This window comes from Babylonia areolata, chromosome 7 (assembly GCF_041734735.1).
Source record: "Babylonia areolata isolate BAREFJ2019XMU chromosome 7, ASM4173473v1, whole genome shotgun sequence".
In the NCBI taxonomy this organism is placed as follows: domain Eukaryota; kingdom Metazoa; phylum Mollusca; class Gastropoda; order Neogastropoda; family Buccinidae; genus Babylonia; species Babylonia areolata.
In genome coordinates this window covers 28,047,740-28,067,143 of record NC_134882.1, presented here as the reverse complement: position 1 = coordinate 28,067,143, position 19,404 = coordinate 28,047,740, and the positions used below count along the sequence as shown (strand labels likewise).

The 19,404-nt window shown below is 41.7% G+C and overlaps 1 protein-coding gene across 1 annotated transcript in view; it reads right to left on the bottom strand.

Moving 5' to 3' along the window:
• The window catches only part of LOC143284222 (PGAP2-interacting protein-like), a 38,424-nt gene continuing 19,020 nt past the window's right edge, over positions 1-19,404 (bottom strand). The window contains exons 10-16 of the mRNA XM_076590888.1: positions 18,872-18,977; positions 14,294-14,429; positions 11,735-11,799; positions 10,616-10,757; positions 6,319-6,468; positions 4,008-4,163; positions 1-2,553 (exon numbers count right to left, since the gene is read on the bottom strand). Of these exons, the coding sequence (XP_076447003.1) occupies positions 2,472-2,553; positions 4,008-4,163; positions 6,319-6,468; positions 10,616-10,757; positions 11,735-11,799; positions 14,294-14,429; positions 18,872-18,977 (837 nt within the window). The 3' untranslated portion in view covers positions 1-2,471. The remainder of the gene's footprint in view (positions 2,554-4,007; positions 4,164-6,318; positions 6,469-10,615; positions 10,758-11,734; positions 11,800-14,293; positions 14,430-18,871; positions 18,978-19,404) is intronic.

The following is a 19,404-nucleotide window of genomic DNA, read 5'->3' as shown; positions in this document are numbered from 1 at the left end:
GTACAGTTATTCATTGTTGTCAGTGTGAGGGGAGGGGAGAGTTTGGAGGGGATGGGGGAAGGGGGAGTGGGGGAGGGATGGAAGAGGGAGAGAGGAGGAGGAGGAATAAGGGGAAGGGGGAGGGACAGGGGAGGAGGGCTGGGGGTACAGGGAAGGGGGAAAGCAGACATAAGAGAATAGTGATCATCTCCAACTGCTGACGACAGAAACCACACGACAGCAGAAATTAATGAACAACTATCACTGGTGTTACCGTTCTGTAACACATTTGTGTGTGTGTGTTTGAAAGAGTGTATGTGCATGCAAGGATGTGTGTGTGTGTGTGTGTGTGTGTGTGTGAACGGGTATGTGTGTGTGTGCATGTGTGTGGGGGTCTGTGAGAGTGTGTACGTGTGTGTGAGCATATATTAAGGCCCCTTGGTGACTTCTCAGCAGCCACTGGACAGCATGTCTGATCCTTCAACCCTCACACCCCCCCTCATCCCAAGCAAAAAAATTTGTTTTGAAGTCAGAAAGTCGCAACGCTATTTCACAGTCATAAATAAACACACATTCTGCAAATCAAACTTAATTATACACAGCCACATATTCTTCCCATCCAGATTCAGGTCTCATTATGTCAAATAAATACCCACCACTAGATATCTTTTTTTTTTTTTTTTTTTTTTTAAAAAGAGGAAGAAAAAAAACAAAGGTCAGTATAAAAATAAAATGAAGCTGTTAGGTGTCTTTAAAACAAAACACACAAAAAAACAACAAAAACAACTATGGAATATGACAGACTGTGTGCAGAATGGGCAACACATTTATGGAAATGTTCATAACAGATCTCAAAAGGGCATATGAAGTTGACAGGTATGTTTTTCGTTTGTTGTGGGGTTGTTGGTTTTTTTTTGTTTTTTTTTTATTGTTGTTGCTGCTTTAATAATAACAATAGAACAAATTTTGTGTGTGGAAAAGGGCAACATGTGTACACTTAATTAGCACAGGTTTAAATTTTGATCAACACCATCCAGATCATCTGCTTAGGTTAAATTAGTTAAGACTTCCACCTTTTCCTGACGACAATTAAGAGTCAAACAAGCAAACAAAATGTTTTTGGACTACTATCATTCACAGTTCCAAGGTATGTCTTGATATCACTGTGATCTGTGGTCCTTAAATCAAGATCTTTTCCTTCTCTCTCTGCGACTTGCACACACACACAACACACACACAACACACACACACACACACAGAAGCAACACAGAGATGCACATTAGTCCACTAAGATATTCTTACACTTAGAAGAGCTCATCTCTACACAGAATGTTGCCATGTTTTTCGAACATGAGACAAAGTGATGCAAACTCAACAAGGTGTCAGCTCTCACTCAAAGACCTAGTGCATTTGATGACTTTGTTCTTGCTTACACATTGTGTGTGTGTGTGTGTGTGTGTGTGTGTGTGTGAGACAGACAGACAGGGAGAGAGAAAGAGCAGGTTGAGAGAGAGTGAGAGAGGGAGATAGAGAGGGAGGAGAGAGAGAGAGTGTGTGTGTATGTCTGTCTATGTGTGGATATGTCTGTGTATCTGTTTGTGTATGTGTGTATATGCAAGTGTGTGTGTGTGTGTGTGTCTGTATATGAGTGGATATGTCTGTGTGGCTGTGTATGTGTGTATATGCAAGTGTGTGTATGTGTATATATGTTTAGTGTGTGTGTGTTTGTGTGTGTGTGTGTGTGTCCAAGCTCACATGTATTCCTTATATGTGTATCTGTCAGCATGTATGTAACTGGGAGAAAAGGAGAGAACAATGATGATATTCACAAACAAGCTGTAATAAATACATATATCAAAAAAATACCACCTTGCAGGCGACAAAAAACTGTTCAACAGTCCTCCACAACATGAAACATACCATGATCAAGAGAATGCAACATCCAACTATCAACAATGATCAACAACTGCAACGTTCACAACTCACTAAGATTCTTTTTGCATCCCAGTTTGTTATTAAAAACATTTTCCAACACAACTTATTACTGTACTTGTTTTGTTTTGTTTTGCATAAGTCACTAGAACACAGAGAGGCTGGAATGTATGGCATCTTTTGAATTAAAAAAAAAAAAGATGCTCAAATCCCTCGGGGTAAAAAAAAAAAGAAAGAAAAAGAAAAGAAAAGAAATACCATACATTACTGGCAATAAGTATTGCTGGACTCACCTTTGAAAATCTATGCTTTGCTTCACACAACAACACATGAACAAAACTTGATCTACTCTGGGTCAAGTATGAGAACATTAAGCAGCTGGTTCCTCAAAGAGGCTGTTTTGAGCATTTTTGCGTAGACAGATGGCCATTTCAAGATGGTCTGATGCAGACAACAGTTACCTGGAGGTGTTGTAACCTTTGGCACAATCACAGCAAACACCTTGATGTTTTCAGGTGACAAAGAGAGAGAAAGAGAGAGAGAGAGAGCATCCCACAACCTCAGGGCAGAAAATACTTGGGTGTGTTCATGTGGAAGCCATGGTGATCGAAGTAGCCATGACCCACATGGAACTTGCCAAACCTGCACACACACACACACACACACACAGATCAGTCACTCAATTCATCTATTTCCTGACCTTTCAATGTATCAATTAATCATGCTGTCAACCAATCAATCAACAGCACAAAATTTACAACAAATACAGTTAGAGATTAAGTGACTTTCATCTGATATCAAACACATTTTTCGTATAAATACATTAATTCTCTTCAGAAGATCAACAAAAAAGAATTAATGCAAGGATCTGCTCTATTTTGAGGCTTTTTCAGAGGGTGAGCGTGTGTGTGTGTGTGTGTGTGTGTGTGTGTGTGTGTTTTGGTCGGGGGGGGGGGGGGGGACGGATTTCGTTTTTCAAACAAATGCCAGTAACGATTTCATGTGCAACTTAGGCAAGGCTCACAAGACCAGCAATAAACATCAGTAATGATTTCATACAAATTACACCAGCTTGAAGTGACCTGTGCTGATTTCATACAACTTACACCAGCTTGAAGTGACCTGTGCTGATTTCATACAACTTACACCAGCTTGAAGTGACCTGTCCTGATTTCATACAACTTACACCAGCTTGAAGTGACCTGTGCTGATTTCATACAACTTACACCAGCTTGAAGTGACCTGTACTGATTTCATACAACTTACACCAGCTTGAAGTGACCTGTCCTGATTTCATACAACTTACACTAGCTTGAAGTGACCTGTCCTAATTTCATACAACTTACACCAGCTTGAAGTGACCTGTGCTGATTTCATACAACTTACACTAGCTTGAAGTGACCTGTGCTGATTTCATACAACTTACACCAGCTTGAAGTGACCTGTGCTGATTTCATACAACTTACACCAGCTTGAAGTGACCTGTGCTGATTTCATACAACTTACACCAGCTTAAAGTAACCAACAATAAACCTACACAGAACTGATGGAAATGTTGATTAAAACTAGATGACAGACAGACAGACACTACATCAAAATCAATATGAACATTATGCTCCCTGAATGGTGAAAATAAGATACAATAAAGTAAACTAAAATAAAACAGAATAAAATAAACAGAAATTCTTAAAATAATAATAATCCTAATGACCAACTCATATAGGGTCAAAGTGGCAAACAGTGTCCAATAAAATAAAATAAACAGAAATTTAGAAAGTAACAATAACAATAATGGCTAACTCACACAGGGTCGAAGTGGAGAGCAGTGTCCAAATAAAATAAAACAAAATAGATAGAAAAAAACAACAACAACAACAAAAAAACAACCACCAATAATGACCAACACAGGGTTGACATGGTGAGTAGTGTCCAAATCAAATAAAATAAATAGAAAAAAAAACAAACCCAATAAATAAATAAAAATTAATGACCAACTCACACACAGGGTTGAAGTAGCTAGCAGTATCCAAATAAAACGAAATAAAATAAAACAGAAATCTAAATAATAATAATAATAACAATAATGACCAACTCACACAGGGTTGAAACGACGAGCAGCGTCCACCTTGCTGGGGTCAGTGGTGAGGCGTGTGTTGTCCTGGTAGCTGTCCCTGTCCCTGGGGATCTCAAAGTGACCCAGCTGCACCTCCGTGTCGCTCAGGCCCCCGTGGGATATGCGCGCATAGCCCAGTCTGTCAGCAAAAAATCATCGTCAACCCTTTCACTTCCGGAACTGTTTGTGATTTTTTGCAAAATAATCACCAGTCTCTAATCCCCCCCCACCCCCCCTCTCCCAAAAAGCCTGCCCCTTTCCTATTGATGTACCTTGTAGCATGTAATCGTCAGGTTAACCAGAATCACTTCAGCTGATCAACAACAACATCACTTTCGTTTTCTGTCACATTTCCGTAGTTGCTACCATTGACACTGTGTGGAAAATCAAACAAAACACTAGCCACCTCTTCTGTACTGTATGTTCTGGCAGCCATGATGACACGGATAACAGCTTTTCGCTTTATAAAACGCCAAAAAAAAAAAAAAAAAAATCCGCATCAAAATTAAGCCAAAACTTGCCGATAAATTGCTTCGAACACTCACCAAGGCAGTCACCATTTGCAAGGGAGGTAAGCGTGTGCAAATAAGTGGTTGGACACCTGATTATGCAGGTATCCCTAAACCACAGATATATCTGGCGGAAGTGAAAGGCTTAACTTAACCATGGTCCAAGAGATGTACATACAACACATGCACGTACAGAAAAGGCAGCGTGTTACTGCTTCCAATGTGCGAAGATAAAAATCAATTTTCACAAGAATTATTGACAATATGCAACAATCTCTTGGCTTTAATATAAAGAAAAATCAGCGAGATTGATTGAGTGGTTCCAAAGATATAGTAGTTTGAGTACAGCAACCCCCATGTGTCTCAGTCGATCTCTTGCACAGGCAGTTTCTAGCTGTGCTCTGGCAGGCTGACTGACAGAGAAGTAGTGAAAGGGTCAACGCATCCGCATTCACACAATGATCAGACTTGCCATCCCAAAGTAAGACTTGTCGGTAACATTTTGGACAAACTGTCAGTAGTAAATGCCATTTTTGTCAGTGGCACACCAATATATTTTCTCCAAAAGACATGCGCACATCCCATGTTCTATAGCTGACCCAACAAACTCTCATGCCAAACATTTCACTATCACCACTGTCTTTGTTCTTGCACAGATGTATCGTCTGGCGGTGTTGTTTGTTGGAAACCTTTGCCGAAGAAACAACTTTCCAGAATGGCCTGTCCCGCTGCAAATGGAGTGGCGTGTTGTGATTCACCAGGAACAAAGCAAACCGTATTTCAGATTTTTTTTTTTTTGTAACCAGTTCTTGTGGTGATATATTTGGGCGAACGAAAAAATTAGCATTGCTTAAGTGTTATAGCACTGCTTATTTCACAATGGTGATTCAACTTCCATCTGACATGTATCGAATGAGAAGTTTATTGCAACTGGCTGTAAATTTGAAATGTAAATGCTCACTGACCAAGACAATACTAGATCAACAATGCTTTGTTTGTTTGTGAATATCTGTCTTTGGACTGATTCAGAGGAGAGGGAGCATGGAGGAAACATTTTTTTTTTATCTGACTGAATCATTTTTTACATGAGCATAACAGTGTAGCAAAACACACTTGGCAGTAGCAAATTCTGGTCAAAACGTAGCAGCTGGCAGGTCTGAATAATACATCGAAACAGAAGACTTTCTTGTAGTATCATCAAAGTGGTATGTGTCATTCCTCATCATATATATGCAGAGATGCCAACCCCTGTCACGTGTTTGTAGGAACAATCAGGAAATTTGGTAGGAACAATCTGAATTTGGTATGAACACTTGGGACTCCGAGCCATATCAGCAAACTTACATGTAGGGGGTGAGTTTAACGACCTACTGACATTTCACCCTTAAGGTCAAGTTGCTCGTGTCTGTGGTCCTTCCAAATGTACATTTTATCGTCAAGGCATATAAATGCTTGGGCCTTCCTGCAACATGGTATAACTGCTACGATTACGTTGACTGGTCCACCCAATGCCTTTTCAAAGTAAACATGCACACGATTAGCTGAGCATCATCACATGAGACCAAGGTTTATAGTGACTGCCCTGGCCTCATGATCGATAGGCCTAGTGTGTCTGGGTAAGCAAGTGACCATGCTATGTGCATGAAAACAAGTCACCATGCTATGTGGTTGAAAATGAACTCGTCTGAACAATTTTGATGTTGGAACAAACTACGATCAAGTGTAACAAAATACAGCAAAATTGCAACAGTTGGCATCTCTCCATATGTGCATTGCAGCCCTTACCGGATGAGCCCCTTGTACATGATGTACTCGCACCAACGATGGCGGTCAGTCTTGTCAATGTCCTTGACCCCTCCCACCTGGATCAGGTGGTTGTAGTCACGGCTACCGGGGGCAGAGGTCACGTAGCCCAGGAACACCGCAGGGTTGGGGCTGGTCGACAGACAGAGCAAGGTGACAAGTCAGGAATCAGAATCATTATAATTATTATCTCAATTAAGAGAAATCATAGAGTGGTGAAGTCTGTGCTAAATACAGATTTACAAGCAGGACAGTGAATGACAGCAGTAGCACATACATGCACAAATACACACAAATGTCCACACACACACACACACACACACAAGCACACACACACACATACACGCACCAGACTTCTAACTTCAATCTTCCCTCAGGCAAAGGTCAGCCCCACACACACACATGCACACAGACACACACGACTAACTTGTAACTTCAATCACACCTCAGTTAGGCAAAGGTCAGCCCCACACACACACATGCACACAGACACACACACACACACGACTAACTTGTAACTTCAATCACACCTCAGTCAGGCAAAGGTCAGCCCCCCCCACACACACATGCACACAGACACACACACACACGACTAACTTGTAACTTCAATCACACCTCAGTCAGGCAAAGGTCAGCCCCACACACACACATGCACACAGACACACACACACACGACTAACTTGTAACTTCAATCACACCTCAGTTAGGCAAAGGTCAGCCCCACACACACACATGCACACAGACACACACACACACACGACTAACTTGTAACTTCAATCACACCTCAGTTAGGCAAAGGTCAGCCCCACACACACACATGCACACAGACACACACAACTAACTTGTAACTTCAATCACACCTCAGTCAGGCAAAGGTCAGCCCCACACACACACATGCACACAGACACACACACACACACGACTAACTTGTAACTTCAATCACACCTCAGTCTGGCAACGGTCAGCCCCTCAGTGACAAGCGTACTTAACAGCAGCAGTCAAGAGGTCAAGTCAAACTTTGTTACATGGCTGTTTGAAGTCAGCCTTTGTCTGAAATAGTTACTTTAGCTGTATGACTGTGTGAAATCCACTTTGCAGCGCAACATTTGAAACCCGATTTTAAAAAAATTAAAATTAAAAAAAAAATTTTTAAAAGGGGGTGGAGCAATGTCTGGAGTCAATCTTTCAATCCATGCCTACTTTCTCTGCTGCAAGAAGCAAAAATACACAAAGGAAATAAAAGGACTGAAAGTGAAGAGAAAGTGGAGTGATGGTCTTGAGGTAACACGTCCGTCTAGGAAGCGAGAGAATCTGAGCGCACTGATTCGAATCATGGCACAGTCGCCAGTATTTTCTCCCCCTCCACTAGACCTTGAGTAGTGGTCTGGACACTAGTCATTCAGATGAGACGATTAACCAAGGTCCCGTGTGAAGCATGCACTTAGCGCACATAAAAGAACTCACGGCAACAAAAGGGTTGTCCCTGGCAAAATTCTGTGGAAAAATCCACTTTGATAGGAAAAACAAATAGAACATTGCAGGCAGGAGAATATACAAAAAAGAAAAAAAAAAAAGGGTGGCGCTCTCAGTGTAGCGACGCGCTCTCCATGGGGAGAGCAGCCTGAATTTCACACAGAGAAATCTGTTGTGACAAAAAAGAGAAATACAATACAACGACAGGGGCACTGCAATAGACAGCAAGTGTTATCTTTTACTTGGTGAAGGAGAATGGCATGTTGGGGGCAGGGACGTAGGGGTGGGGGTGGGGGTGGGGGTGGGATGGGATGAAATGGCAGCAGCTATGAATAATATGTCTTAAGTCAGTCTTTGCAAAATGATAAAGGAAGCTTTTGAAATTCGACCACTTGACATCAGTTTTAGAAGCAGTGCTTCACTCCTTTTTTCCTCACCCCTCCAAGCAATGTTTAACTCACTCTGGATGATGGAACGCTATAGCGGTTTCGACAACTGAAAATTTTTTCCACGTTTTCCTCATGGGGTAGCACAACAATTGCAGCTACACCGGGCATTGCGAACATGTCAAGGGTCGAATGGAAAGTTTCTTCATGAGATTCCGTAGCAACACACTCCACAGTGACCCAGTGAGTTCAGGACCCCACATGACAAGCTAATCTGCATACGTATCGAAAATGGTGTCGCAGGCGATACAAGTGGAAATTTTGGGAGCAAACTAGATCATGACAGCGGCTTTTACTGCTGCTGAAGTGATTGAAATGCTGCAAACTGAAGGTTTCGACATCAACGAGGATGATGAAGACGTTCAATAAAGTATCTGCAGTGAAGAAAGCTACCAGCAAGAAGTTACTAATAGTGACTCAGCTTCTGAGAGAAGTGAAGAGGGAAGGGGGTGGGTGTTCACATGAAGTGAGGAGAGGGGCCAGTGGGTCAAGTACAGTGAGTTTCATTCAGTTACTTTATATTTTGTATTTTTTGTGATTTTTTTTCCTAGCCCTAACAAATGGATCGTCCGTAGGGAAAAGCAAGGGAGAGAACTATTCGTCCGGAGTGAGTTCATGCTAACTATTTTTTGCACTGTTATCAGCATCTGATGAAAATGTTTTCACCTTGACTTTGAAAAAAGTTACAAAAAAAAAAAAAAAGAAAAAAAAGTAGAGGGTCTGTTTGTTTGTTTTTATTCATAAAGTTGCCTACTACAGACAAGTGTCTTACGAGGGAAATAATTCACCTAGAACGCTTTCAACTGGAGAACATTTGATGTCAAAGGCACCAGACTGTTGAAATAATGTAGAACATGTACTTGACCACTCTGACACACTGACTGACGACTCAGAGATCTTGGGTTTAAATTCCATCAAAAGTATGTGAATTTCTCTTCAGAGACAAGCAAGTTGACTGGACTTGGTATATTACTGTGTGTGTGTGTGTGTGTGTGTGTGTGAGTTGGATGAGTTGTCTCATGTATGTTTGAAGTGAATGAGTGAGTGAACTGATTTATTGGATTATTCTGTTACTGACAGTGACACTTTAATGAGTTTTCTAAATGTAAAGTGATCTGAGTTCATCAACATCATGGTGAGCTTTATTTTCATTATTATTGTTATCATAAAGAAGTGCTGAGGCAGAACTGGTTAGCCGTTGGACTTCTGATCCAGTGTTTGCCAGTGATACTGGGATTGACATCCTGTTTTAGCACGGCACTGTGTTCTTGGGAAAGGTGCTTTACCCTGATTTTCGTCACTGCACCCGCATGCGAATGGGTACCTGACTTCATCTGGGGAAGGTTAAAACGGCAGATTGCGAGGACTGGTTCTCCCCGCTCCCACCCCACCCCTACCCCGCCTTCCTGTACTGAGCCTTACATACAGTGAATATTCATTTACTGCCCCAAAGGCTGTAAAACGTTTCGGAGCCTTTATCTTTTTAATCTAACTATTACTCTATTATCAACAATCATCATAATTATATAGCCAACTTTTAAAAAAATTCTGCTGTTCTAACCGTCCCCAGATGAAGTCAGGTACCCATTCACATGTGGGTGGAGCGAGGATAATCATGAGAGGAAGTGTCTGGGTTCGTTTACCAATGTACCTTTTATTCAGCTGTGTGCTAGCTGAACTTGTAGCATGCATGGAGAGAGTTACCACTCTTTCCTGATTATCAATCCTTTACTCTCCCAGCCTCATTATTCTTTAGCCCTTACATGTCCAGCTATGTTCAAGCTGCTAACAGCTGCCAGCCGGCTAAGTCATCTGCACAGTACAGCTGAAAACTAGCTGTGCAGCAGAATAGCCAGTTGGGAATGAGAGACATTTTTTTTGCTGCCATGTGGCACGAACTCCTCCACTGTCACTGTCAGCAACAAAATCAGTTTCTGCCAACTTTCACTTAGACTTGCAGCTTGCTGTCCTGTACTGGGTGGTCTAAAGAAAGACTGCTAGTTACAATATGAACCGGCTGAAGAACTCGCCATTGTTCGAACTAAGTTTAAAAATAGCCGCTGAAAATCACTCCAAAGTGCACAAGAATTGGTTGAACAATGAGAAGGATATTTGCGGCACATGTGGCAGGAAGAGCTGACTAAGTTTGGTGTTATCTATTGAAGAGTAGCGCAAGTCTGTTAACTGCAATGGTCAATTCACCGACCGGCGCCAGCAGCGTTCTCCCTATAAGTCCCCATGCAGTGACTTTGGTGTTCTCGCTGCAAGTCGCCAAGCGGCAACAACAGCGACCAAAGGATTAATATCATTACGATGATAATGATGATGATGATGACGATGACGATGATGATGATAACCACCTGTTCTTCAGTTCCTGGGCCAGGAACTTGGCCTGCAGTTCGCGGTCCAACACATCGCGGTCGTTGCCCATGTGAGTGACCACAAAGTCCACCGCCTGTCCCGATATATTGACCCTGGCTGTGATGGCTGGGGCCAGCTCTCCTGTTGTTGTCCACACACCACAACATCATAATCATGATAATAATTTAATTCATTTTATAAAGCACCTTTCCATGCAAAACATGCTCAATTGCACTGTACAATGCCAATACTGGCGTTAATAACATGCATTTAAATGCTAAAATGAAAAACCCTCTCACACACACACACAAACACACACACCATCATCACAGACTATACACACTTCTCACACATATCACATAAAAAAGCCTAGACAATGCAATATCGTATCACAATGCTTAAAACTACTCCTGATATCACAATTCACAAAAACCGTATCACAATACTGAAAATTCACTTCCAACTCTCAACATCGGTCACACAATATAATCATGATAATAATTTCCCACATACTGCTGCTCTCCTGTCAGGGGGAGGGAGGAGGTATCTGCTCTGACCACTAAACTGTGTATGGTTCTTTTTGTGCCATGTGTCACAACATTCGGCCACCTTTAGAGATCCTGACTGCTGCCCATTTTGTGCTGCCTTAACCACCTCCCCCCGGTACAGCCATTCTCCTTCACTTCAACTGTACAGAACGCGCCACCCACTTTCTTCTTTCTGCTGCTGGTTTCTTCATCATCATGAATATGTCAACATAACTGTATATTTTTTCTAAGGCAGTTCTTCAATGGCTCTGGGATCTTTTACAGAGTGATACACACAAGAATATGTTTAATATCACATTTGAAGGCAAGAGGCCTCCTAATCCTTTTGGGGAAGCTTCCCACCTCTTATTTTGATACCTAAACCACCACTTCACATAAAGAGTGTGGACAGCTGCCTACTACAACTGTTATTATATCATTAGTAGTGGTAGTGGAAATGTCATCGTTATCATTATCATTTTTGTGGTATTCATATCATTAGTAATAGTATCACCATTATCATTATCATCATTATCACTGTTATTGTCATTACTATCATTGTTATCATCATCATATTCATTATCAACTGACCATGAGGGGAAGGCAGCAGGTGGTGGGTTGATTTGATGATGGGGTACTTGGACAGGATCAGGTTGCTGCACACACACACACACACACACACACACACACACACACACACATGAAACGCAAAAAACATAAACACACAGAGATAACACATGCACAAAATCTCACACACACACACACACACACACACACTGAAGACAAAGTATAGTAAAAATGTAAACTGCATCTGTGGTAAGCAGTTCAGCTTGCATCATTGTTTGTTTCACTGTCAGCAGTTACGTACCTTCTTGCCCAAGTATTTCAAAGAGAATAATTATTCTGCAGATGATTATTGGAAAGTTATTTCTGACGAGGTTCCTATGGTTGAACTTTCACAGACATTAGTTCATAGCCCTATTTCTACATTCCTTTAATGTACTTCAGAATTGTGTTAATGGTTTCTGAATATTATTATCATTATTGAATTGTTACTGTTAAATGTAACTGCAAGTCATTTGGGCATTTTTTGGTAGTTTTCTACTCTTCCTGTTTTCCTCTTCCCTCTATTCTCCTCCCAGTCTCGGCAGTGCCTCCCTCTGCCCCCAGCCCCCTTTCTTTCTTTTTTTTAATATTTTTTATTTTGATCATCTACTATCACACATAGTGAAAAGACACTAAACTAAAGAACGAACACACACACTCATCAGTCCATTTCCATTTCTAATCCAGAGTTTAGATAACATGTCATGATGTCCGTGTTTTCCCTGAAACTTGCCAATAATCTGTGTTCCCATGAACTTGTGCTGAATGCCATGAATGCTAAAAAGTAGACATTTACAGCATTGGTGTCAGTAGTTACACTGAAACCTAGACGTTTACAGCATAGACATCAGCAGTTACACTGAAAAATAGACGCTTACAGCATTGGTGTCCGCAGTTACACTGAAAAATAGACGCTTACAGCACTGACATCAGTAGTCACACTGAAAACTAGATGTTTACAGCATTGGTGTCAGCAGTTACACTGAAAAATAAATATCTACTGCATTGGTGTCAGCAGTTATACTGACAGACGTTTACAGCATTGGTGTCAGCAGTTACACTGACAGACGTTTACAGCATTGGTGTCAGCAGTTATACTGACAGACGTTTACAGCATTGGTGTCAGCGGTTATACTGACAGACGTTTACAGCATTGGTGTCAGCGGTTACACTGACAGACGTTTACAGCATTGGTGTCAGCGGTTATACTGACAGACGTTTACAGCATTGGTGTCAGCGGTTACACTGACAGACGTTTACAGCATTGGTGTCAGCAGTTACACTGACAGACGTTTACAGCATTGGTGTCAGCAGTCACACTGACAGACGTTTACAGCATTGGTGTCAGCAGTCACACTGACAGACGTTTACAGCATTGGTGTCAGCGGTTACACTGAAAAATAAATATCTACTGCATTGGTGTCAGCAGTTATACTGACAGACGTTTACAGCATTGGTGTCAGCAGTTACACTGAAAAATAAATATCTACTGCATTGGTGTCAGCGGTTATACTGACAGACGTTTACAGCATTGGTGTCAGCGGTTACACTGAAAACTAGAAATTCACAGCATTGGTGTCAGCAGTTATACTGACAGACGTTTACAGCATTGGTGTCAGCGGTTACACTGAAAAATAAATATCTACTGCATTGGTGTCAGCAGTTATACTGACAGACGTTTACAGCATTGTTGTCAGCAGTTACACTGAAAAATAAATATCTACTGCATTGGTGTCAGCGGTTATACTGACAGACGTTTACAGCATTGGTGTCAGCGGTTACACTGAAAACTAGAAATTCACAGCATTGGTGTCAGCAGTCACACTGAAAAATAGACGTTTACAGCATAGGTGTGAAAAGATACACTGAAAAATAGACGTTCACAGCACTGACATCAGCAGTCACACTATAAACTGGACATTTAGGCCTACTGCACCAGACACAAGGTGTGTACATAACAGATTCTGCAATCCATGTCAGTGTTCCATGGGTTATGCAAACAAAAGCATACCCTGCATGCAGAACCCCAGAAATGGGATATAGCTGCCTATATAACAGGCTAAAAATCAGTCAAACATGTATGAGCCCACATGTATGTACAAGTGAATATGGGAGATGCAGCCTATGAACTCAAAAGAAGAAGACCAGAGGCACACTGAACACCACTATTGCCAGACTGCAAACATCATCATCATAACAATCACCATCGCCCCTCACACCCCTCGCAACTGCCACCCCCATTATCATCATTGTCATCATCAGCATAATCATCATCATCATCTTCTTCATCATTATCATCATTGTAATCATATTCATCATTGTCGTCATCGTTATCATAATCATCATCGTCATCATCATCACTATTGTCATCACTGTCATCATCATTATCATCACCGTCATCATCAACATCATCACTATCGTCATCAACATCATCATCTTCATCATCACTGTCATCATAACCATCACTTTAGTCATCTTCACCATCATCACTGTCAACATCATTGTCGTCATCACTGTCTGTATGTTTGCAGGTGCAGAGCTGACCCCCAGGTGTGGTCCTTGGTGGAGGGGCCAAAGTCGACGTACATGCCCAGTCGCTGCCCCAGCCACATGCCCAGGTCGTTGTTGCCCAGGAAGGGCTTGGAGGCATCACTCTCCAGCAGGGTGATGAAGTCTGCCCCTGCACACACACACACACACACACACACACACACACACACAGGTTAAAAAAAGGAAAGGGAGGGCGGGAGTTAAACTAAAGATCCCGTGGCCATCAGGGGAAAGTGGGGCCCAATGCTCTCCTTTCCCTGTTTTAACCTTCCACAACCAAAGTCAGGTACTCACTCATTCACACCTGGGTGGAGTGAGAAAAAAAAAGTTTGCCCCTGCTCATGCACACAAACCATAAGGTTAACTCTTTCTATACTAAGGTATGCTATAGCATACCTCATGTGCACAACGCTTCGTTACTGTGGTACTCTATAGCGTACCGTGAGTTTAAAAATTTGTAGTTCATATGTTAACGGTCTGTGCGAAGCTAAACAGCACAGCTCTGTTCTACAGTCACCTGAAAATGCACCTGTACTTTTATTGTGGCTGAAAATGCCTTTGTTTGAGTTCAATACATGCAAGTGTACTCGCTCGCTAGACAAGATGGCATCTCCATCAACTTCGTCAAGTACTGTGGCTTAAAGTCGAATGCAAACTGATTCTGTAGTGTATATCCACTGTGCTTACGCATTTGCCCATTCAACAGCTACAATTAAGAAGTGTGTATGGTTACAAAAGACCACATTTGTAAAAAATTCTGTTATACGAGAAAAACTCACCCCCTTTATGTCAGTTGTGAAAAACACAGATTTTTTCTAAATATTATAAATCAGTCAATAATTAAGTGAGTGCTTTGAAACTCTGCGAAATGTTAGTCCATTATATTCTTTATATTACCACAACATTTCACTGCTGTATGTGATTGCATTCTTTTCTTTAGATATTTTTCTTGTAACATAAACAAACAGCCAGTACAGACAGTATAATGAAGGAAGTCATCGGGCAGTACAGAATGAGTTAAAGAAAAAACGAAAAAAGGTTAAAGATCCTACTGCCATCGGGGCAATGAACTGATATCAATCGTCTTGGGCTCGGCACAGGAAAGAAGAGCCCTATCCTCTCCGTCTTCTGTTTCAGCCTTCCACAACCAAAGTCAGGTACTCATTCACACCTGGGTGGATTGAGAAACACTGGAGTAAAAGTGCCTTTTCCAGGAACGCAACACCTTGCTGAAATCAGGCCTCGAACCCAGATCATTGATAGCGTGGAGTGATTTATTGTGTTACATTGTACTGTGTCAAACTGTACTGTGTTATAATGTATTCTTTTGTGTTCTACTGTAATGTGTTGCACTGTATTATCATTTCTTATCTATTTTGTTGTATTGTGTCAGACTGATTGAATGATTGATTGATATGGATACTTACATAGCGCCTATCCTCAGTCAGATACCAAGCTCTAAGTGCTTTACAAATGCGGGGTCATTTGCACAACAGGAGCCTACCTGGGTAGAGCTGACCAACGGCTGCCACTATTAACCCCTTCACTGCTGGTATGTTTTGCTATGGCCTATGCTGAGAAAATTTTCAGAAAAACAACAAAAACACACCAATGATTTTAATTTGCTTATATTTCAAAAGGTACTGAAGATAAGTACATAAAAGTATATATCAAATGAAAGGAAAATGAACCAAGATTTTGTATTTAATACATGTTCAAAAAATGAGTCAATCTGACAGAAAAATTCCATAAAATGCATTAATGAAAAAAAATTGGGACTGTCATTCCATCATGTTATGTGCTACAATATCAACCAGGTTTTCTTTCTTGTGACTGTTGTGATCAACCACACACACTGTCAAGGCTGAGCAAACAGTGTCCAGGTGCCTAAGACTCCAACACAGTCCACACAAAAAATGAAAAGGGTGTACTCACCCAGGATCTATCGCCAGTAAAAACGCTGTGTATGGTACTTGCAGAAACAGTCTTCAAGACACAGTGCTGGTTTGCTGGGGCAGTCTGGGCAGTAGAACCTCACATCCTTTCTTTGCCCTTTCTTCCAGCAGACTCTGCACCTCCTTTGTGGCCAGGCCTTCTGTGGGGTAGGTGGGATGAAGTGTCGTCCACACAAGACAAACAGCGTGGTCATCTTTAGCAGTGTCTTGGTCTTGGTCACCAAAAATCATGGCACTAATTACATCCTTCTGAAATCCAGGAGTGTACTGCTGTTGCCTGCTTTTTTGTAGAGGATGTGTGCATTCAGCATGGCAATTTGTAGAAAATGCACACACAGCTATTTGTACCACTTCAGGGTTTTCCTTGTGGCATTGTAGGGCTGCAGCTGTTGGTCATGATGGACCATGGCACCCATGTTTTTGTTGTAATCCAGAATTGCTGGAGGCTTGTTTACTGCCCTTTGGTCTTGCTGTTGCTGGTCTTCAGCTGCAGGTTTGTGGCAAGCTGTCAACTCCAGATGGCCCAGGATGAACATCATGATCATCACCATGCTGCGTACTGAAACACATTGCATAAAAGACTAAGTTTGTTGGGTTTTTTAGATTTTTTTTACATATAAAAAGATCATGAAATGGTACCATTTTATTTCTGATTGTTTTCAGAAGCTGAAATACAAACACACACACACACACACACCCCACCCCAAACCCCCAAAACACACACACACTGAAACTGGTTCATGGTATGCCACACCCCCTTCATTCTCTCTTTCTCATACAAAACAAAATGACAACACACACACACACACACTTCTACAAGTGTTGCATTTACAAAGTAATTTAGGCATACAATTCTGTATATCATTCTCTGATTTCAGTTTTACAAACATCTCCTCCCCCCTTCCCCCACTCTCTCACTCTCTCTCACACACACACAAAACAACAATAATAACAACAACCACCAACCAATACACACTCAGGAACGAACACACAGAAAGCTCTAGTCGAGCGACACACGCTGTCATCAACAATGAGCCAGCCAGCAAGCCACGCCCCCTTAGGCTGTGATGGTCACATACAGTAACCCACGTGACTGACTCTCTCTCACTCACACACACTGATCAGTGACTGACGAAGCTACTTACCACAGCGAACACATTCAAAACACACACAATGCAGTCATATTCATTGTTACAACAAACAGAAAGCAAATAATAAACTGACAAACCTCGTAAACACCCACCTGCATCTTGAATCAGCTGAGCTTGTCTTTAGTTTCGTCAAGCAACTCCACCTCCCACCCCCCTCCACAGTCAAAATCAGCGTCTTCGGCATCAACTTCACGCAGTTCTATCTCATTCAGTCCACAATCTTCATCTCTACTGTTTGCATCCCGAAAGAATACTTTCAATACAAGTGCAAGTGTTGGGGTTTGTCTGCGTTCAGCCATGGCTTTGCAAACACAACTTGAGCTTTGTACAAACTTGCAAAACTTTCGCCATAAACGTGACAATCCAATGAATAATTTTAGCTTATGGAACTCAGGAGATAAAGAGCGCTGAGTGGAGCTAATTTAATGGTTAACAGACTGTATTTTATGTAATGCGGGACTCAAAACATAGAACGTTGTAACATGACGTACGGTGCACGTCAATACAGCATTGGTGAGCGACATTTCATGACGTACACCGTACGTCGCTGGATTAGTTAACACTAATGTGGAGTGATGGCCTAGAGGTAACGCGTCCGCCTAGGAAGCAAGAGAATCTGAGCGCGCTGGTTCGAATCAAGCTCAGCCGCCAATATTTTCTCCCCCTCCACTAGACCTTGAGTGGTAGTCTGGACGCTAGTCATTCATATGAGACAATAAAGCGAGGTCCCATGTGCAGCATGCACTTAGCGCACATAAAAGAACCCACGGCAACAAAAGGATTGTTACTGGCAAAATTCTGTAGAATAAATCCACATCGACAGGAAAAACAAATAAAACTGCAAGCAGGGAAAAAATACAAAAAAATGGCTGGCGCTGTATTATAACGACACGCTCTCCCTGGGGAGAGCAGCCAGAATTTCACACAGAGAAATCTGTTGTGATAAAAAGAAATACAAATACAAATAATTACTCTAGCTGGGAGAGTCAGAGTCACGCCTCAGAACTTTGACTAAAATGTGGCCAGAGTGCCAGAGAGCAGGCAAGATTAATGGAAGGCCAATTTGTGCAGCACATGTGAGTAAGCAAGCAATATGTGGATACTCCCTGGCCCTTTGCTATCCATCTATCTATATATACATAAATATAGAGAGATACAAATAATATCTATCTATCTATATATACAGAGAGAGAGATACAAACATATATCTATATATATATATATATATATATTAGTTCAGTTTCAATTTCAGTTTCAAAGAGGAGTCAAAGCATGGGCACTGATCCATACATATAATACCACAACTGCTTCGGAAAAAAACACCCCACAAACAACACACATATTGTACATTTCCATTACATCAGAAGAAAAACCAGAAAGCCCAGCCACCCATCCACCCTCACTCCCCCTCTGCCCAGAAGCCCCCTCCCCCTCCACCCCCACCTACTCCTCCTAGCTGCACTGACCTGTGTTGTTGAGGAGCCAGGCAGACCTCTCCAGGCTTGGCCAGCCCTTGTTGTCATAGCCAAAGTGGTACGTCCAGATGCCTGCAGTGAACTCACGAGGATTGGCCTGCACACGCACACACACACACATGTGCACGCACACACAGACACATACACACACACACACACGCACACACACAATCCTGCTACTGTGTATTCAATTATCACACTATTTTCTTCTGTGTGTGTATTCATATAGAAGTATCTAAATAAAAAGTATGTATTTCATTTTGTTTCAAATCTATTTCATACTCTTCTGTTGGGTCCCCCCCCCCCCCCCACCCCCCCACCCCCAGATGGCTTGATCTAAAAAATGCAGTTATTACTAATTCAATTAATCAACTTGAAATAAAATTTTGAATTCACACACACACACACACACACTGCACAGAAATAAGAATAACACAACACATCCACACACAATCAATATCAATACAAACTGGTGAATAACAGGTCTGAATACACACATAACCATTCATGCATATACAAACTCA